General features: G+C 42.8%; 1 protein-coding gene and 2 long non-coding RNA genes across 3 annotated transcripts in view; 1 reads left to right on the forward strand and 2 right to left on the reverse strand.

Moving 5' to 3' along the window:
- LOC308471181 overlaps positions 1-22430 on the reverse strand; it is a 157299-nt gene that overhangs the window by 47700 nt on the left and 87169 nt on the right. The window lies entirely within an intron of this gene.
- The window catches only part of ACVR1B (activin A receptor type 1B), a 45529-nt gene continuing 25590 nt past the window's right edge, over positions 2492-22430 (forward strand). The window contains exons 1-2 of the mRNA XM_080994825.1: positions 2492-2695; positions 18910-19149. Coding sequence (XP_080850951.1) covers positions 2596-2695; positions 18910-19149 — 340 coding nt within the window. The 5' untranslated portion in view covers positions 2492-2595. The remainder of the gene's footprint in view (positions 2696-18909; positions 19150-22430) is intronic.
- Positions 11810-22430, reverse strand: part of LOC308471239 — a 29628-nt gene continuing 19007 nt past the window's right edge. The window contains exons 2-3 of the long non-coding RNA XR_013982830.1: positions 17854-18283; positions 11810-13655 (exon numbers count right to left, since the gene is read on the reverse strand). This is a non-coding gene — a long non-coding RNA (uncharacterized lncRNA). The remainder of the gene's footprint in view (positions 13656-17853; positions 18284-22430) is intronic.

The raw sequence follows: 22430 nt of genomic DNA on the forward strand, positions 1-22430 counted from the left end.
CGGCTCCCTTGGTCAGTAAAGTGAGATGACCACCACAACCCCAGAGTCGGCCATGACTGGACCTAATGGTCAGGAGTCCCTTTACCTTTACCTTTATACTACCAGCATGGTAGTGTCCGACTCTTCGTGACCCCATGGACCAGAGCACGCCAGGCACTCCTGTCTTCCACTGCCTCACGGTTTGGTCAAACTCATGCTGGTAGCTTCGAGAACACTGTCCAACCATCTTGTCCTCTGCCGTCCCCTTCTCCTTGTGCCCTCCATCTTTCCCAACATCAGGGTCTTTTCCAGGGAGTCTTCTCTTCTCATGAGGTGGCCAAAGTATTGGAGCCTCAGCTTCAGGATCTGTCCTTCAAGTGAACACTCAGGGCTGATTTCCTTCAGAATGGATAGGTTTGATCTTCTTGCAGTCCATGGGACTCTCAAGAGTCTCCTCCAGCACCATAAGTCAAAAGCAACAATTCTTCGGCGATCAGCCTTCTTTATGGCCCAGCTCTCACTTCCATACATCACTACTAGGAAAACCATAGCTTTAACTATATGGACCTTTGTTGGCAAGGTGATGTCTCTGCTTTTTAAGATGCTGTCTAGGTTTGTCATTGCTTTTCTCCCAAGAAGCTGGTGTCTTTTAATTTCGTGGCTGCTGTCACCATCTGCAGTGATCATGGAGCCCAAGAAAGTAAAATCTCTCACTGCCTCCATTTCTTTCCCTTCTATTTGCCAGGAGGTGACGGGCCCAGTGGCCATGATCTTAGGTTTTTTTATGTTGAGCTTCAAATGTAACAATTACTTGATTCAAATGTACTTGAGTTTATGCTTTTATGTTACCTTATTGAAGAAGTGTTTCCTTGTACTAGAAAAATGTAGCTAGAGAAATGTGTTTTTTATATATATACTAGGCTTTCTCTCAGCCCAGATCAAAGCTGATGGGCATTGCCATTCAAATAGTGTGCTCGCGCAGCAAGAATGTTATTGGCTCAAAAATGGAAGCAAGAAGAACTACCACCGAAATAAGAATGGAGGACGAAACTAATGCATAGCTGTCAAGTGTCCCTTATTTGAAGGGACAGTCCCTTATTCCAGCGCCATGTCCCGCTGCTGTCCGTTATTGATGGATGTCCCTTAAATGATGTCCCTTAAATTTCAAAGGAAGCAGCTCCTCTCCCTCCCCGCCTGCCAGCTAGGGAGGAGGGAGGCTCCAACTGTGTTGCTTGGCTATGTTGCTCACCCAATAAGAAGTCTAAGAACGACTGGGGGGTAGAGCTTGCATGCCTTGTGTGCAGCTAGTTAATGCAAGCTGAGGGGGTTTTTGAATGCTGGACGCCATTTTGTTGCACGTGCTGCTGCAAACTTTGCAGTGCAAAGCCAGTCTGGGGAGCCATCTTAAGCTGAGGCTGCATAGGCCTTGTGGTGCATGTGATTCAGATTCTATTCAGTTGAACCTCTGGTTACAAAGTTGGTTGGACAGTGTTCTCGAAGCTGCCAGCATGAGTTTGACCAGACTGCAGGAGGACCGGAAGACTGGAGTGCCTGGAACAGGTGAGGCTGCAGGTCCCTTATTTTGGCTGCTGGGCCTTTATTTTCAAGGCTGCTGGTCCCTTATTTTCAAATCTGTAAGTTGACAGCTATGCTAATGGACTATGCAGAACTGGACAAACTAACAGGAAGGATTTGAAACCGGCGGGACCAGAAATTCACAGAAGACTGGAGTAAATTTACAGACTATTTAAGAAGTATTTTTGATGATCAGACTACCTTTGTAGGTTTGCAAGAAGTTTTGTGAGGAGTATTATTGGAATTATTGCAAAAATGGATAAGGGGGAGGACGGTTAGTTAAAATAGTTAAAAGCAATAGGAATTGAAGAAATGTTTTTAACTGTTTTTTCTTTTTCCTTTTTGTATTTTGTATTGTGTATTTTTTCTTTTTATTCTTAAATTTTCCTTTTTTATTATGATTCCTTTTCTGTGAAACTTTAATAAATATTATTTTTTTTAAAAAAAAGAAATGCATAAGAAGGGGTCAAAACGGTGGATCATCAGAGGTGCTGATGGAAGTCCAAAAAAATGATTACATAAGTGATGAAGTTTTGTGGTATGTATTATAATTCATATGTCAAAATTAATAAAAATTATTTTAAAAAAACAAATAGTGTGCGCGCACCGCAAAATCATGCGATCGATTATGCGGGGTGGGGCTTACCTGGTCTGCTCCCCCCCCCCCCCCAATATTTTATTCAAGCTGGCACTCCTGCCCACAAACACACTCGCTCCCCTTTGTCTCCCTCCGCCTTTCCCGTCGGCGGACCCTTTCCCTCCCCGACTCCCCTCTCCTTTAACAAAGGGCCGCTTCCCCTTTAAGCCCCTCGCCGCCTTTCTCGCCCTATCTCCGCGCACTCTCGCGCGCGCATGCGCACACCACGCCCTCCCTTGGCTGCTGAGGCGCCGCTGCTGCTGCCGCCGCCGCTCTGGTGTCTGCCTCGTCTCGCGCTCGCGCCGCCGCCGCCGCCTCTCGCGCCTCTCTGGCCCCGCGCGAGCTGAGGGCGAAAGCGAGGCTGTCGCCGGTTGCGCCTCAGCTCCTGTCGCGAGGCCGTCGCCATGGCGGGCGGTCCGGCTCGCCGCCCGCGGCCGGTGGGGCCCAAGACGCTACTGGTGCTGCTCGTCCTACTGGTTTTCGGGGGCCACCGCGGGGCCCAAGGTAAGAGGGGAGGAGGAGGAAGAAGAAGAAGAAGTAAGGGACCTCATCCAACATGGCGGCGGCGGCTTCAGCTCGGGGTGGGGCGTGTAAATATTGGGGCGAGGGGCGAAAGAGGGGAGAAGGGAGGCGTCGCGGGGTTGGGGAGGAAGGGTCTCTTGGGTGTAGAGGCGGGGTCCCCATCCCTGAGGGGGTGGGGATCTGTCTGTGTGTGAGAGAGAAATCCACCGAGAAATCCACTCAAGCTGTCAGATTATAGGGAGGGGGGTCTGCGGACCCTCCATAGAAACCCTGCCTTTGATCCTTCGCTCCCAGCAGCCGTTGGGGGGCTGCTTGCTGAGGAGCTGCCGTGCCTTAGCAGAGCTGGGGGGTTGGGTTGGGGTTTGGGTTGCGAGGTGCAGGCTGGGGGGTGGGATGTGTGCTGGGATGGGGTGGGAGGTCTGGAAAAATGAAAATCATTATATAAAAAATAATTGTGATGCATCTAGGGCAGGGCTGTGCGACTTCCAAGAGGCTGCGATCTACAACCACCGTAAAAACACTGGCAGAGATCTACCCAGCCGTGATCTAGGGGGACGGGTGGCTGGCATCGAAATCTGGAGCCCGATTCGTCAAGAGAGACAATGGCCAACTGGAGGAACACCTGATTTCCTCGAGGGGTGGAGGGAGGGTTGTGTTTCTTTTTAGGGGCCTTGCAGATCTGTGATGCCTTTCTCGTGTGTTTGTGTGTGTGTGTATTGGGGGGGGGGGAGTGTAATGGAGGTCACATGAACCCAATCCCTGTTCAGGCTCCTTGCTTCTGCCAACCCCTCTGCAGATCAGACTTGGCGAGGAATGAATTTTAAAAGCATGTTTTTAATCAATAGGCTGGCGTGATGGTTGTTAATTGTGTCAACAAGTATGTAAAACTCCAGAATTTTAACATAAAAAAGGAGGCATGGTATGAGACTTAAAGCCCACTATCGGCCCACAGTGGAGTTCCTGTTCACCCCAAATAGCCTGCCTCTGAGAATGTTTTGGTTTCACCATGAAGTGTCCTCAGGCCTGATGACTCGAGAGTCCCCCTTGCTGTCTTAACAAAGACATCATCACATAAGGAGCCAGTCAAAAACCAGTTCCTTATTTGCAGACCTGTTTGTTAATGTATTGCAAAGGGAGGTGTGGGGCATCAGCCTTGAGAAGGTCTTGGTTCTTAACAAAGCTTTTGATCAGGTAGGGCTAAGCATTGTATGCCACTAGACAGCTAGTCTGTTTATATATTGATGCATCTCAGGACAACCCAGAGTTTTGTTCAAGACCCTGAAAAGCCAATTCCACTTTGAAATGTTGGAATGCGGTGTGAGTGATTTTTGCCACATGGGTAACTAGTTAAAGGTGATGTGGCCACATGTAGAACCAATCAGCTTGTCATAAGTTGGCCAGTTCTCAATCATTTCTTGTTATGGATCTCTTTGGTGACCTGGATATCTCAGGTCATGAACTGAGGGTACCTGATGCCGCCACCTAGCTGAAACCAACCAGGTCTGGGTCAGATGGGAGAGCTTCTGGGAGCCGTGTGTGTGCTGCTGTCTTGGATTCTGTGATGGGGGAAAACAGAATATAAATGTACTAAATAAATCATCAAGCTACTCAGTCAGTTTAGTATATGGCAAAGTCAGCTTAGATATCATTGCCCTTCCCTTTGGGCTCTTCCAGAAAGTCTTCTGGGTACAAGAATTTGTTGTGAATAAGGAACACATGTATCTAGATGGTTTCGTCTGCCAGATAGTTGCTGTGGCAAGATATCTGTTTCTTGGAAGAGGGAGGACAGAGTCTGGCAATGCCTCATTCAGCTAATTGGAAATTTTGAATTTGGAGAACACTGGTAGCAAGATTATTCCCCAGGACATTTGCAGAGCTGGGTTTATTCTGGTACAAAGATATAAAATGGGTGCTTCAAAGGAGGATGTAAAAAAGATCAACATATAGGGATAGGTGGCAGCATGTTATCTCTGAAGTATGAGTTTGCAGAGGGATAAATACAATCTTACCACGTTCCTGAATGATGGTGTCCAAGGCTGTGTGGCTTAATCTCTTTTTTTAAAGGGGTGTATTGCCATGGTTTCTGAAGATTGTTGTTTGCCATTGGAAAGAACACAGCTTTAAAGGGGTTCTGCTATCAGGTGTTACCATCAGTTTTATCTAAAGCCCTGCTCCCTTTTCTGATTAATTAACATTTGCTTTTTAGCATTGAACTCTGTGAACTCGCTTTCCCTTAAATTAAAGTCTTTTTAAAAGGATATGCTACAAGGTTCACATTACAGCCCAGTGTAGAGGAGAGCCGCAATTCTAAAACAATTCCATTATTAGAACTTAACAAATGGGCAAATTTTTGCTAACAAATAAGCTGCTAACAATTAAAAAAAATAGAAAATCTGAAAATGTCTGAACCAGACAGTAAGAACAGTAGAAAATGGCAGCATCAAAAATAACAACAGGAGATAAAAATCAATCAGTCAGTCAGTCAGTCAGTCAGTCAATAGCATGCTTAATTTCACCCTAATGCTGCAGTCCTATGCACAGCTAAGCAGATAGTAGCTCCACTGAACTCTTCACACCAGTATGCCAGTCCTAAGTAAACATGCCTAGGATTGGGCTACAAATCTCATTTGCTTCTTTCCAATAATTTTATTTAGCTAAGTTTTGTGTGTTGAGAAAAACTTAAAAATTATGAGAACATATACAGTATGGGTGCTTGGATGTTCTGACTACTGTACATGATACAGGAACTAACAAATGAGAATCCAATGAAATTGACAGTAATAATAATGCTTCATAGCATTGTTGTGATATTTTGTTCTTTTTAATCCTCCATCTCTTAGTTTAGTTCTCAATTCATTTGTTCCAGCTTTGGGTTGTTCAAACCAATTTTAAAAAATATCCAGATTGCCAGCATAAGGTGAAACTGGATTTCAGAAGAGCTAGTGGGTGCTTATCTAACTGTTAAATGTGAAATTATTAGGGAGCAGATTAACTTTGTATGTGAAGCCTACTGAAGACTGAGCCTCTCCATTCATGTCACACTTCACTCTGCTCTGAAAAGTTCTTATTGGTTTCCTTCAAATTCATGCCTGTTGAAAAAATAAATAGGAATGGGGAAATTGACTTCCATAGTCTTTGATGCTTTGTTTTGGTTGACAGCAATTGTTTTCAGCAAATGCTGCAATGTACGTTTTATTTCTCGGTGAGGTGTATATGCAGCATGGTTTTATGGGCAAGGACAAATGTGCAAATAAAAACTGATGTTTGTGAAAAGGTGTGTGCAAGGAACTAATTTTGCCAAGTTGCAAGAGAAAGGGGTGGGTGAAAGCCAATTTTAAAAGGATAATAGTAAACAGCATGAACTGCTTGAAGCTTAACTGTGGTAATTGGTGTCTCTTTAAGCAAGCATAACATGCTTTCTGTGCTTTGCTAATAAGGTTCATTTTCAGTAGCTTTCACTTGTGCTGTATATGTATTTTTACATAAGAATAAAACAGCCTCCTAATTACTTTGTATGAAAACATAATTCAGCTTGCTGTTTCCGTAGCTTCTGAGCATGCAGTGTCCTGTACGATTAATAAACCTACATGTTTAGAAGCTTAGCTGTTACTTGAAAGTAAAAAGTTGTGGATTCCTTTGTTGATATTTCTCAGAACAAGGATTTATTTAGTTCAGAATAGAACATAATTTATATTTTATTACTTTCCAAGAAAGATATCACTTAATTGGAAATTGGGTGCACTGTCCAAAAAAACCCGTCCTTGAACTTCTTTTCACACATCTTGGCCAGAACGCTGAGATTTTCCTCCCACTATTGGCCATCTGGTTTGATATCCCAATCTTCTTGCTGTTGTGGAAACTGCACTTGTAAATGGCCTCAAGTAAAACTTTAGCCCTATGGTCAAATAAGCAGTTTAAAGGGTGTCCACGAGTAAGATTATTTCCTTTTACACTATTATCCAGAGTGCTTCTCTGCAGTTGCATTCCAGAAGTGCAGACCATAAGGAGATAATTTCTCTTAAGGTGAGCTTTCACTTAGTAGTGAGGGCATAACATAAACAAATTAAAGTGGAGAGTTAGCAGCTCAAGGCCCCTCTGCTAAGCCTTTAAAGCAATATTGTATATATAATTTAAGTATTTGAATCAAAGCCTCAAAACCAGTCTTAGTTGCTGTACGTGTTCTTACCGAATTGACCATTTATGAATAAACCCAGAGTACTATGGAGCCAATGTGGCTCAATATTCAAATTAAAATAAGTTTTTAAAAGGTGCTTAATTCTTGAAGAAAGAATAGTTCATAAATCACTATGTGTGTCTTAGTACATTCCTATAGTGTTATTTTAAACACAGTAAAGTGAAATAACTTGCCTGTTCATAAGGTACTGTCTTACCCAATGCCAATTTCTGCTGCATTCATTGGATATAATGTTCTTCCCACTCCCTTTGATCTTTTACTCCATACAGATATTGGATGTTGAATATGTTTGTCTAGGAAATATCTCACTTAATGATTCCAATAATAACCACTTCTAAAAAACAAATCTGTTTGGGGCAGCTTAACATTATCTTGTGTGTACACATTTTAAAATTGTGTCATTTAGCAGGACTTAGGAAGCAACAGTAAGAGATGCTGCAGATTTGTTGGTAGTTGAGATAAAGCATTGGGGCCAACCTACATGTTGCATAATTTTCCTCTGCAACTGTAAGCAACAGAAAGATGGGTGGGAAAGAGAGGTTTAAGCCTTTGCACTCTTAAAAGACTGTTCTCCACTTGCTACTTCCTCCTCCCAACTAATCTTAAAATATGTGTCTGTTTTTCTGTGTAGTTTGACTCCTACAAGGCTCAGAGCAAAGAGTCCTAATTCTTTGGCTATCAGATGGCACTCTGGTGCAATAAAAAATAGGCCACACATAAACAAGCATTCTTGGTCTGGGATGCTGAACGAGGAGTGGTTTCTTAGCTTCTTGGAATATTTGACCTTAGTTGATTGATGTGACATACCAATCTTATAGGATCTATTCCGCCGGAGGGACGGGACACACTAAGCATTGCAGTTATTGTAAATTCTCACAGTTTCTACCCTAAATTCCTATTTTTGTGATTGCTGCCAAGCAATCAGGAAATATTGCATTAGATCAGGTGTGTTAGTTGCCAGTGAGTTCACGGACCCAGTTTGGAGTGTTGTTTGCCTACCAGAAGGCTCTCACATTGAGACCTGCTTTTGAGGCCGTGCTTGTAGGCCCACCTCTTCAGAGTAATCAAGTTGGCAAGCATGTGGGAGAAGGCTTTCTTGGTGGCCCTGCATTTGTGGAACTCTGTTCCAACCTGAAGATCAGATAAGCCCCATTCCTAGCAGTTTTAAAGCAGACTTTGAAAACATGCAGAAATTCGTGGCACTGATTTATTCTGATGATACTGTATTTATGGTCTTACTGGACTGTTTCTGTTTCATTGTGCTGGCCGCTTTATTATTATTGGTTGCATTAAAGTTTTAAATTCTGTTTTTATGTTTATATATGTATGTTTGTGTATTGTGAGGAAAAGTTATCTTACCTCTTCACTCCTAGCTGTCCTGCCAACAAAAAGAAAGGAGTCACTGCTTCCTTAATTTGAAGAGAAACAGAACTGTAGCATATTTTTTGGACATGGAAAGCGTGTGCAGATCAGTGTTAGAAACTCTCATAAGCTAGGTGCCAAATGGCTCCTTAAACCAGGGGTACAGTTGCCAAAATTGAATGCCTAGATGCCATTTTGGGGCCAGACGGCTCAAAAGTTTTATTTTTCAATAAAACTTTTTGGTTCCTGAAATTCATTCTGATTGTGCAAATAAAATATAATAGATAAAATTCTACAGGGTGTGTTGCTAGTGTAAAAATAGTCAAGACCCAAGAATCCCTAGGTATGCACCTCCAGATGGTGGAGATGTCAGACACCATCATGGCACCTAGGCATCTTCACTTGGTTGCAAGTTACCAATAAAGGTAAAGGGACCCCTGACCATTAGGTCCAGTCGTGACTGACTCTGGGGTTGCGGCACTCATCTCACGTTACAGGCCAAGGGAGCTGGCGTACAGCTTCCGGGTCGTGTGGCCAGCATGACTAAGCCGCTTCTGGCGAACCAGAGCAGTGCAAGGAAACGCCATTTACCTTCCCGCCGGAGCGGTACCTATTTATCTACTTGCACTTTGACGTGCTTTCAAACTGCTAGGTTGGCAGGAGCAGGGACTGAGCAACGGGATCTCACCCCGTCATGGGGATTCGAACCGCCGACCTTCTGATTGGCAAGTCCTAGGCTCTGTGGTTTAAGCCACAGCGCCACCCGCGTCCCTTGCAACCTTGATGCAGGGGTGTAAATACTCCAAATAAATAATAATAATTTGCCCAGGTACTGAATCATGGTTTTGAGGCCAGTTTTAGCCATTCTGTTTAAATGCTATTAATATGCTATGAGCGTTGTTTCTGATATTTTATTGCAGTTCTGTGTTGGTGTTTTGCTATTTTACTACTATTTACTATTTTAAAACTATATGAATCTCTGATAGTTTTCTACCAGAGGGTGGTTTATATATTCACCAAGTATGTCTTCATTTTGAAAAGCTCCCTTCAGTGCAGATTGATTGAGTTTGAAGATGCCCCAAGGTGGAATTCAGTGCAGTGCTATGTGGGATATGTGTACTGTTGCGCTAGTGGACTTGGTTCCACGCACGCAATAACTTAGTTGAATCCCGCTTTTTATTTGTTCTACAGCTTGCTTTGTGGCAGAAGCAAAGTTGAGCTGGGTCTTCTGTCCCTTACTGAACTTGTGTCTTCACAAGATGTATGTTAGGTCTGATGAAATCAGTGTCAGCTAGTTCACTTCAGCAGAAATGCATACTCTATAGATCTCTTGAGCAAGAACAAAGCTTTTATTCGGAGGCTCTGAAGCTTAGCTAGGCTTGTTTAAACAGCATCTTTTGGGGCTGTGTCTGTCTTGGAGCAGAATGTCAGACACAGACATGCCAAACAGACAGTAATACAATTCCCAGCAAGCTTGTGTTACACCTTTCTTTCAGTGCATCTTTAGACATTTTATCACAGATGTAGATAAAGATCACATGAACCTTATTGTGTCCAACCCAGGAATTTTGTTTTAATTAAGTGGATTATATGTTCCACTTTATAAATGGTTCTCTACCCTGATTCCAAGTTAACTGCTAGAAAAAGTCTGGTCTGAATTTTGCTTTTGTTCATTTATTTCTTTTATTGGGCTTGCCCAAACATTCCCAGCTGCACTTTCAATCATTCTGTGAAAAGAACTTGCCACTGGCCTCTTAAGTACCTGTTGGATTCTGAGCTTGCAACATTCTCCAAGGTGAAATAATTGTAATAATACCAACTTTTCTTTTGCTTTTATTGACACGGGGAGAATTTTTCCCCTGTCGCTAGTCAAAACTTGAAGTGCCGGAACTGCACAAGTTGCTTTCTAATCTCTCTCTCCCTCTCCCTCTCCCTCTCCCTCTCCCTCTCCCTCTCCCTCTCCCTCTCCCTCTCCCTCTCTCTCTCTCTCTCTCCCCCCCCCCCCGCCCTGGGGTGTTAAGGCTGACGGTACCTGTTTCATGTGAAATCACCAACCTTGGCAAACAGGGCTGCATTATCAAGGTGTTGCAGACAAGCAAGGATTTCATAGTATTCTTTTTTTATTTCATAAAAAATACGGTTTATAAAGAGAATGACAAAGTGTATCACAATTTAAAATAAAACAGTACCGAAGGCCAATTAAGGTACCTTTAAACCCCAGAGTAGACTTATCCAAAATATGGACAGCTATGCAACCGTTCTGCTAGTTGGTACCTCTTACTTGAGGTATATTCACTCCCCATCCCCCCCCCCTTCTAAAATATTAAATCAGTTATAAGGTTAGCTCCGGACACAACTTTAGAGCATATTGAAGAGGAATTGCAGAAGGCCTTTAAGCCATCCCTATCCACCTGCAGTAAACACTGGCAAGTAAAACACTACTTCTGGCAAAGAAGCTTTTGTAAATTGGAGGAGAGTCGGTTCAGTGCGGTTGATGGACAAGTGATTTAACACAGGCAAGCAAGTTGGTGTATATTTTTGTTGGTTAGAAATATAAGGGACTTGGGAGCCCTATTCCAACAAGGAAACTTTATTGCAGTGAACAACTGGGCTGGAAAATAAGCTCAGCCGCTTATGTAAGAAAAATTTGACGTACAGTATTTGATTTAGAGGATATCCTGCCCAGTCCCAAGTGAAGACTGGGGAAAAGCTTCACATTTTTGCATTTTGTACAAAAACAAAAGCTTCACATTTTTGCATTTTGTACAAAGTCCTGGCCTTTGGTGTATTTAAGACAAGGGTGGGGAACCTCTAGCTTATATGACAAATGAGGTCCTCCAGACCACCTAATTTGACTCATAAGACCATTTTTGGCCAATTATACCAACCCATCACTCTCCGGTTATCATATGATTCAGGTTTGAACGAAAATGATTAAGAACTTAGAAAAAAATCAAACAAGTCGAAGGGTTTTTTGTGACTCTGTGTATGTGTGCATTCATTCCAACATTATCAAACGAATGATAACATGTTTTTAAGATAAATAGGAATAACACATTCTTGAAAGCAAGAGAGAGAAAACCAAGGCACTAAAGTATGAAATGAGATAAAATTCTAGAGATCTCATAAGTTTATCATCTGTATTGTTTGGGTAACTTCTTTGTTTTGTAAATAGTGGCTACAGCCTTGAAAGTTTGTATCTGCATTTTGTAGTTTTGATTTGCAGGACAGGTAAACCCACGACTGCCAAGGAGCAACTGGGAAGTCACAGCTTAGAGTGCACTCCCAATTATTTATTTGCAACAAGGCTTGAATTCAGTGCTGTTAAAATTCAGCACCAAATGCAAGTCCTGTTGATTTCCAGTAGAATCAGATTGGCAAGTGGGGGGTGGGGTGGACAAAAGTGTTTCCCCACCTTAATATAAGAATATATTCTCTTCTCTACGTGGTGTATCTGTTCCTCATTTTTATTCTTGCTTTCCTAAGTCTAACATCCTTATAGTAGCTCTGGGAAAAGAAAGCATGTGTCTCGGGTTTATATATCATTCTCCCAGATAATTTGTAAAACCTCCTGCGATATTACTAATTATCAGACGACTCAGTAATATCAAGGAAAATTAGCTACCTATAGCACATGACTGGCTTTCAAAAATAACAATTACAGTTTTTAATTTGTGGTATTTCTGTTTGTATGGCTATTTTGTACAGCAATATGAAAAGCTAACATTTTCTCTCCAAACTAGTGCAGTTTCTAATATGGGAGTGCTGTGCCCACACAGGTGCTGTTGTAGACAACACAAGTAAGATACACACGAATACTAATTTGAAGACTTTTTCATGTATAGTTAACAGTAAACCAGTTACTACAGACAAGGTGTCAACGATTACAATCAGATGCTACCCAACGTTGACAGATGTTTCTGTACATTCATGCATATAACAGAATAGACACAGTTAAAACCAAACATTCAGCGGAATCCAGCCAATGGGCATTCAGGGTGCTGTACATGCTTAGCATGGATGGTCTAGACGTTTTGTGTCAGAGAACAGGACATGTTTGTATCATCTATTTAGTATGCCAAGCAGAGCCAGGACTTTTAACAGACATTAACCCATTAAGCAGAGACTCATCAGGAATTGCTACAACTCTAGTAGTGCACTGATTACATGGCAGGAGTGTTGGACAAGTCACTGTCGTAGCTTAAAGCTACTTCACAGTGTTATTGGCTCTATAAAATGAGATGACAACATTTTTGTCATCTTGCACTCCTTTCAAGGGGAGAATACAAGCAGGCTCCCAAAGGTTGTATTCTTAAAATAGAAAGCCCTGATATTGACAATCCAGAATCGTAGACTCTGGATTGCTTGTTTTCATGCATCTGCTGGTCTTTTAAAGCTTATGTTAGTCACTTTAAGGTGTTTAAGTAACAACAACTGCATATATTCTTCAAAAGCAGAAATAAACCAAATGGAATTGCTCTTAATGGTGGTCGTTTTGCCATTACAAAAAATAAAAAAGATCCCTCCTTTCTTTCCACTCTCCACTGCTTGGAATTTAAAATTGTGTTTGCACTTGCTGGATGCTCAGCAAGAGAGAACTAGAAAATTGCCCCTTTATTTCTTATCTCTTCAATTTAATCTTGTCTCCAACTTGCATCATACCAACAGTAATTTGTTAGACTTTCATTTGTTATCAGAATCAAAGTCACTTAATGGCTCTATAGTAAAGGAAGTGTACTCAAAACCCCATTGTTTCTCTTAACTAAACTTAGGAGTGAAAGTTTCTACTGTTGCCTTGCATAGCTGCATTCTCAGAGAGCTTTTGAGAAGGCAGCACAGCTGCCGCCGAAAACTGATTAACCTAAAGACCATCAACAGTCTCAACCTTAATTGAGTTGTTTGAATTTTCATATTAAAATGAGGTCTCCCCTTCAAAATAATTCAAACGCATAGTATCTCTCTCCATCTTGGAACAGCAGAGTCTTTTTATCTTCAATTTCCTTTTTCCAATCCCAAAATAGAAAGGATATCTGCCTGTGCCAGACAGAAGGGCTGAAGTACTAATCTATGTTTATCTCTTGTGAACTACTATTGAAAACTTTATTTTTAACTTTTTCTGTTAGTTTGTAACTGATTCTTCTTAATAGCTTACCTTCCATAACTCTTACGTTAGCCCAGTCAAAAACCTACTCAGGTGGGATCTTCATTACCTTGTAATGCAGCCCCTGTCTTGCAGCTTACTGGTCCTGTTTGAGAGGGAAAATCAGAAAGCTGCATCCAGTTGAAACTGCAAGGTGAAGATGCGAGACCTTAATGTACCGTATTTTTCGCTCTATAGGACACACTTTTCCCCCTCCAAAAATTAAGGGGAAATGTGTGTGCGTCCTATAGAGCGCATGCAGGCTGCGCGGCTAAGCCCAAAGCCAGAACAGGGAGATGGAGCGCTGCGGAGTGCTCCATCTCGCTGTTCTAGCTTGGGGATGGCTGTGCAACACCTCTGCAGGGGCTCTGCGGAGGCTCCAAAGGCTGTCCCCGAAGCCTGAAGCCTTTGGAGCGCAGCAGGAACTTGCGCTGCGTTCCAAAGGCTTCAAGGATCTTTGAGGCTGGCGGTGGGGGAAAGCAGCGCTTCCCCCCACCGCCAGCCCCACAAGCTTGGGGGGCAGCGGGAAGGCGGCTTGCCACCTTCCCACTGCTCCCCGACCTGGTCTTTGAGGCTGGCGGTGGGGGAAAGCAGCGCTTCTCCCCACCGTCAGCCCCAAAGAGCAGGTCAAAAGGAACCTGAAGCCTCTGGAGCCCAGAGGAAACTCCCACCGCGCTCCAGAGGCTTCGGGTTGCCTTCACTGAAGCCTGGAGAGCAAGAGGGGTCAGTGCGCACCACCCCCTCTTGCTCTCCAGGCTTCCAAGGTAGCTGCCTGAAGCCTCCAGAGCGCAGCGGGAACTCCCGCTGCGTTCTGGAGGCTTTGGGTGAATGCATCTTGAATGCACCTTGTTTTAGAGGGGGAGAACAAGAAAAAAATATTTTTTCCTGTTCTCCCCCTCCTATGGTCCGGTGCGTTCTATAGAGCGAAAAATACAGTAATTAGAAGGTTGGTATTTAGCCAGTTTTCCCCCCTGGGAGTCACAAAGTTCACCAAGACTATAGATGTCACTCTCTGCCTGTCAGGCCAGTGTGCTAGGCTAGAGCTTTCACTATGGTGCTGATACAGAAGACTGTCTGCGTACACATCATCACTTCCTGCAACATCTTGGATATTTCCTTAGAACCACCGTTCCAGGGCTTGACCTGGGCCTGACCCTGCTTAGGTTGTCAGATGTATTCATTGCCTCTGAAGGGTATTCTGAACTGACTTGACAGTGTGATAACGTCTTCCTAAGGATTGGAGGAGTTTGTTGTTAAGAGCGGGCAATAGTTAATCACAGAGCTTTTCCTTTCTCCTTTTTAAAAGTTGCAACCAACTTTTTGCCTTGAACTCCACACTGCAGGTACGTACATGCTCTTTATCCCCTCTGGGGAAACAGGATCTGATGACAGCTGTAGAAAGTATGGCGTGCTCATTACGTGCACCCACCCTTCTCCTTGACATTATTATATTCATCCTTGCTGTTTCAGGATTTGGCTGCATTTTCTTTTCCAGCCACCTTGAGAGAAGAACAGCTTTTGCTTGGAGGCTTGAGATACGAAAATTGGCAGCTGCCTTGTATTTGAATAAAGGGTAGAATGCAGCCTTTATCCCATAGTGTAGCAAGTGGCTGTTGCTTCATAGAAAACAAGTGGCATCATGTACCTGCGAGATTTAGGATGGAATTATGTGCATTCTTGGCAAATGTGTCTTCTCAAACTTGCTTTTTCTGATATATGAATGCAAGATGAGAACATTTATAAGGGAGAAATGTTGGGCAGGAGGCTGTAGTTCATTCTGTGTGTCCCTGTTCTTTGTAAATCCTCTACCCCCTGAAATCCGTAAGTCAAGGTTATTTCCTGTTTTCAGCCCTGTTAAGGGTATAACTGATCAAGAAGTCCTGGAGTACATTTGCACAGGAGAACAGGACGGGGGGGCGTGTCTTCCAATTCCCATCTGGAAATTCCCATCCCCTTTTCTATCTTTCCCTTGCAGCATGAGTCTGCTCTCACATGACGTTTAACAATAGCATTTATTATATTCATTGCACACTTATATGGCGGAAGACCCACTGAACATAATGGGACTTACTTTGAGTAGGATTGCCCTGTAAAATTGTTCAGAGCTTTTTTTCATTGTCACAGTTGAGAAACCATAACCCAATCATCCAAGCCATAGTTTAGAGTAGTAAGGAGGTAACATGAGGACATGCATTCCCTTTCCTTGCATGCCAGTTCCATCTTCAGTTTGATTTTCTTCCAGCCACAGTTTGCTGTGACATTGAATCAGGTAAGCAGGGTAGCACTAACTTCTAAAATCATGGTTTGAAGTGTATTTGAAGTAGTTTGGAAGTTAGCAGCTGTAGTTTGTCTAATTCTCACAGCTGGAGAAAACCTGTAAATGGAGAAAGGGATTGGGATGTGAGGAGGAAGGAAGAGAGTGGAAGCCTGTGCCACATTGCCATCCTTCAAAATCATTGTTTGGAGGATTATCTAAATTCATCTGTGATCTCAGCAATCCTTAATACAACTCTGCAATGTGGGTCCCTACTGTACTTTGCTGAAGAAAGCTGAGAGAGTGCGGCTTGCCCTAGGCTGCCGGGGGAGTTTGTGGTACAGTTTATGTTGAAAGCCTATATCCAGATGTCATCAGCAACTTATTAATTTATTTATAAAATGTATTTATATACAGCTGTATAAAAAAAAAATCGTAGCAGTCTACAGCAATATAAAAACACATAAAACCAAATGAGAACATCGTAAAAGGTAAAAAAACAAGTTAAAAGCAAAAAGAAATTAAAAACAAACATCAGTAGACCATTGTGGGGGATGCAGTCTTAATTGCCCAGCAGAACAGAAAAGTTTTCAGCAGGAATTTAAAAGTTGGCACAGAAGGCGCTCTCTGAATCTCTAATGGTAGGGTATGGGGCTGATGACACGAAAGGCTTGATTTCTCACTGTTGTCAAACAAGCCTCACCAGCTCAGGAGTGACCAAAGACACTCCTTCAGATGATCTCGGTGATCAAGCTGGAATATAAGGGTTCTGGAGATCCCTGAGGTATCCTGGAACCATCTTGTTCAGGGTTTTGTAAATCAGTACAAGAACTTTGAACCTGGCTCGGTAGCAGATGGGCAGTCAGTGCAGCTGTTTTAACAATGGTGTCATGTGTTCGTGACCAGAAACTCGCATCAGCAGTCTGGCTGCAGCATTCTGCAGCAGCTGAAGCTTCTGAACCAAGGGCAGCCCCACATAGAGCGCATTACAGTAATCTAGCCACAAGGCTACAGTGGTCAGTCTATCCCTGTCCAGGAACGGCCGTAGTTGGCAAACTAGATGAAACTGGTCAAAGCCACAGAATAAACTTGGGGCTCAAATGACAAAGGTGTATCCAAGGATTGCAACCCCATCCAGAACGGGTAGCTCGCCAATTTCCCAAACATGGGTACCATCTGCCTAAAGAGCCGCCTTCTTTCCAGGATTTAAACACAGTTTATTGGCCCTCATCCTGTCCACCAAGACACTGTTCCAAAGCTTTCACAGCCTCTCCTGAGTCAGATGTTATAGAGAAGAAGAATACTGCATCAGCATACTGGCATCAGCATACTGGCAATACTTCGCTCCAGAACTCCTAATGACCACACCCCACAGCTTCATATAGATATTAAATACCACTGGGGAAAGAATTGTACCCTGCAGAACCCCATAGCACAAATGCCAAGGGGCTGAGGAACACTCACCCAGTGCTGCTGTCTGGACACAACCTTGAATACAGTTATACCTTGGCTCCCAAACGCCTTGGGAGTCAAACGTTCCGGCTCCCAAATGATCGAAAACCGGAAATGAGTGTTCTGGTTTTTGAACTTTTTTGGGAAGCTAAATGTTCGGCACAGCTTCCGCTGTTGTTTCTGGCATGCCTGCACAATTGGGAACCAATCGGAAGCCGCGCCTTGGTTTCTGAACTTTTCGGAAGTGGAATGGACTTCCGGAATGGATTCCGTTTGACTTCTGAGTATGTCTGTGTATGAATGGAATCACTGTGATATACTTATTGGGATCTCACACTTAACTGTTTGCAGTTAACTGCCACAATCTTTTTTTAGTTGACTTAACCAAAGTGATGCAGGCTGATGTTTTTGGTTTCTTCGCTTCCCCACCCCAACTGCTTTGCCATGATAAAGGGAATATTGGAGTTATTTTAAAAAATTGTTCTAGAGAATGAGTTGCTGCTTCAGATAACTTCTTGGTACTGTACTAAAGCTTATTAATGGCTTTCAAGTTTCCCAATAACAGGCAGGGTGCCGGGTCTTTCGCAGCAGATAGCAGTTTGAATCGTGCCTTTGTCATTGATATTCAACCTAGCTGTTCAGTATCTTACAGGAAACGAACCTGTCCTTTTCAGGGGTTGATAGTGGGGGGTGGGTTTGTTTAATGGGAGGTGTTTTGCATGGTAGTACATTGATACATGTGGGACGCGTGTGGCGCTGTGGGTAAAAGCCTCAGCGCCTAGGGCTTGCCGATCGAAAGGTCGGCGGTTCAAATCCCCGCGGCGGGGTGCGCTCCCGTTGCTCGGTCCCAGCGCCTGCCAACTTAGCAGTTCGAAAGCACCCCCGGGTGCAAGTAGATAAATAGGGACCGCTTACTGGCGGGAAGGTAAACGGCGTTTCCGTGTGCTGCGCTGGCTCGCCAGATGCAGCTTTGTCACGCTGGCCACGTGACCCGGAGGTGTCTCCAGACAGTGCTGGCCCTCGGCCTCTTAAGTGAGATGGGCGCACAACCCTAGAGTCTGTCAGGACTGGCCCGTACGGGCAGGGGTACCTTTACCTTTACCTTTACATTGATACAGACATACACACACACACACACACACACACACACACACACACGTTGAAATTCTCAACAAAGGGCCCATATCTCAGCAGATTTGCTTCTCTTGCACTTAAAGATAGTCTGGCGGAACAGAAACAAATTAGCTGAAAAGAATGCCTTGATAGTCAGTGTCCAGCATGGGATATTCTGAAGCACTGATATTTATTTAAAAATATATTTCTAAATGCTTTATTTTGCAGTTGGCTGATTGAGGTAGCTAAGCCCACATATATTTTTAGTAGTTCATACATGTATTGGGAAAGTGCATCAGTTTGAGAGATTCTCCAAACTGAATTTACTGAAGAGTCCTTAAGTATGGGAGTGTTTTCTATAAAGAGTAGCTATGAGTGAGAGGCTTGTCTTATTCCTGGTGGCAATATAGAATTATAGGAACTAGGAACTGAATGAGTCATTCTTTTATGGATTTTAGCAGATGGGAAATCTGAGAACGTAACAGTAAATGTTGGACATGTAGTCTTGGCCTATTTGTGTTCAAAACGTTCTGTAATGTTACTGGTCCTGCTTTAAAGCCAGGTTCATCTTGGTGAAACTTTGGAGCAATCTGGAGTCCCATCTCAGGGTAGTGGGACCACAAGTTGTGCTTCGGCTGGGAGTTTGCTAACAAGAGCGTTCTTTTTCTGTGTCTCTTCAGCTTTATTGTGTGAGTGCAACGAATGCAACCAAGGCAACACTACATGTGAAACAGACGGAGCCTGCATGGTCTCAATAACAAATGTGAATGGGCTGATGCATCATGTCCGAACCTGTATCCCTAAAGCCAAGCTGATACCTGCTGGAAAACCCTTCTTCTGCCTGAGTTCAGAAGATGTGCGCAATACACACTGCTGCTATGAAGACTACTGTAACAAAATTGATCCTCTGGTACCCAGTGGTAAGTGAGCTGAAGGGAAGAGTGCAGTGTGTGGGTCTCTTAAAATACAATTTTTGAAACGCCTGATTTTATTCTTGGTGCTGTGCTTGCTAAATCCAGCACCAGTATTTCTCTTTTTTGTTTTATAATACCAACTCAAAGGATCATGGGGGTATTTTATTTTTTACTTATTTGGGTGTGTATTTTTTAATTGCTAATATTTATTGACCACTCTTCAGACATGGCTGTCAGAGCACAACATCCATTTCCCACATAAGAGGATGAGAAAACCATTCTTTTTTTCGCAGCTCTCACTTTTTTCCCTTTAGAAGTTGGGCTGGATAGATGAGCAATACTGCATTCTGAAATAGTAGGGTACAGGCAGATTTAGTATCCTTCCTCTTTTTATGAGTTTGGTAGGAGAGCACACAACCATGGAATATGTTTTTTGAAAATTAAGCAGTAAAAGTTCACAAAATGGGGTGGGCTAAATAGTGGTTTTGCTGTCACTAATGGCATTGTAAATACATGCCCATGACCCTTGTACAACCACATTCCATTTTTAGAAAAGCCAAAAGCAACATATGCACTATTTTGAAAGCCAGTACCACATTCTTAGTGACACAATTTTGGAGCTTGCGTAGAGGGAAAATGTGATTAGCCCCACAACAGAATCCAGTCTCAAGGGAAATTATTTATGCCAGGGGTAGGCAACCTAAGGCCCGGGGGGGGGGGGCGGATGTGGCCCAATCGCCTTCTCAATCCGGCCTTGGATGGTCCGGGAATCAGCGTGTTTTTACATGAGTAGAATGTGTCCTTTTATTTAAAATGCATCTCTGGGTTATTTGTGGGGCCTGCCTGGTGTTTTTACATGAGTAGAATGTGTCCTTTTATTTAAAATGCATCTCTGGGTTATTTGTGGGGCATAGGAATTCGTTCATATATTTTTTTCAAAATATAGTCCAGCCCACCACATGGTCTGAGGGACGGTGGATCGGCCCAGGGCTGAAAAAAGTTGCTGACCCCTGATTTAAGCTGTGTATCAGAGGGGCAACAGCCATATTAAGAAGCTGATTGGTTAGGTTTATTAAATTTATATACCACTTACTGCTCCAAAATGTCCTGAAATGATTTACTACCGGAATGAAAATACAATAACATAAGTGTATTAAATATATAATTATAATACAGATATCCAGTCATTTGTTCTGCCAAAATGTCTAGGAAAATGCAAGCGTCTTTGCCTGGCACCAAGACAATGAAAAAGTTTATGCCCGGCAGGTCTCCTTGGGGAGAGCATTCCATAGATAGGCAGCTGCTACACAAAGGGTCATTCTCTTGTCGCCACCCTCTGGACCTCCCTTAGAGGTGACACACACAAAAAGGCCTCTGATGTTGATATAGGGAAGACAGTCCTTTTGGTATACAGATCCTGAGCTGTATAATGCTTTAAATGTCAAAATTGCCACCCTCTTGAGATTGGGCAGTTCCAAAACCAGAGCTGAACCTGTTTTTCATCTGGAACTTATAATATCAGGATTCTGATAAACGTTCTTGGAACACTGTTATTAAACTGTATGATAATGGCTTGAAAAAGTTAATTCAAACTTTGACAGAAATCAAGCCTTGATGGTTCACCTACCTAGTTTTTATCTGATTTTCACCAGAAATACATAGGGAATGAAGACTTCATTTCCTGAGTGTTTCTGGTGAAAGTCAGATAAAAACTTCTGATTTCTTTATTTATTTTGCTTTTCAGTTGCAGTAGAGAGTGATTAACCAAAGGTGGGGATTTTCTTTTTAAATTCGTAATTTAAATAAAAAATTAGGTTTATGTGCACACTTACAGTAGCTATTTTATTCTTACAGCTGTATACTCTGAAGGCACCTGAGCCTGATATAGTTTCTTAACTGGGATTTTTTTGAATTCTTTATTTGGTTTCATATTAGTGACATTGTATTTAATATGTTTAGAATTTTTTTTCTTGATACCAGAGTTTGATTGGAATTTTATTTTGCTCTTTTGATATGCGTCTGTGATTGTATCCAGACTGTGCTTTTATTGTGTTGTTCTCTTGACGGAAAATAATAAAATATAAATTGGGGGGCGGGGGGAGGGAATGGATAAGAACAGTTAGCATTATAAACACAGATATTATGTGGAACAGCCAAACAGGTTTGAGCACACATATCCTGCTAGATTTTCATTTAAATACCTTATCCGCCCTTTGGCATATTCACAGCTATGCAAGTTTTAGCACCCTGTTTAGGGCCTAGACAGGAGTTAAATTATGCATGAAATTCCTTGATTGTATATTAGACCCTCTCACTTGAATGCTGCTTCACAGGCTTTTGATCCAGGGTCTAGACAACTCTCATATGACGAAAGCTTACATTGTTTGGGGCTTTTTAGCTTAGACTAAAGGTAAGGGGTTACAGGATAAGAGGTTTATAAAATTGTGCATGGTGTAGAGCAGTGTTTCCCCAACTTGGGTCTCCAGCTGTTTTTGGACTACAACTCCCATCATCCCTAGCTAGCAAGATCAGTGGCCAGGGATGATGGGAAATGTAGTACAAAAACAACAACAACTGGAGACTCAAGTTTGGGAAACCCTGGTGTAGAGTAAGTAGATGAAAAAGGGTTTTTTTCTCTTTCTTAAATTTAGACTGCAGGATCATCCAATGATGCTTAATGGTAGGAAATTTGGGACAAACAAAAAGTGCACACAGCACATAGTTAAATTATGGAATTCACTGCCATAAAATGTTGTGGTGGCCACCAACTTGGATGGCTTTAAAAAGGAATTAGCCTTGTCATCCATGAATTTACCTTTCGGTGTTTAGTAGTCATGAGGGCTCTATACTGTTTTCAAGGTAGCTTGCCTGCAAGGACCAGTTCAGACCGTAGGTGTCTGGTTTGCTACTTTGGGAAACAGGATGATAGGCTGCCCGGCTGCTCTTCTGTTCTTATTTGCAGAGGGTGAAAAGTACACGTGAGAATCCCTTTGGCTCCCCCTCGTGACATCAAGTTCCATTGCAACTCATTGTTCCTGTCAGATCATAGAGAGCCTGTCTGCATGGCAGACTTGACAGAAAAGCAATGTGTTTGTAAAACTTGGGGATTAAGGTTAATGCATATTTACTGTGCCTTAAATTCTAATGCTAAACCACACCATGGCTTAGCACAAATGCATGAGCGTGAGGGTTCCTATTTGAGCTAAAGCATGGTTTGACTTAGTGTGTCTGCTGAACCTGGACTCATGGCTAGTCCCACTCCAGACAAACCATGAATTGTGCGTCTC

Source organism: Podarcis pityusensis (genome assembly GCF_964106645.2).
Source record: "Podarcis pityusensis genome assembly, chromosome: 2".
Lineage (NCBI taxonomy): Eukaryota > Metazoa > Chordata > Lepidosauria > Squamata > Lacertidae > Podarcis > Podarcis pityusensis.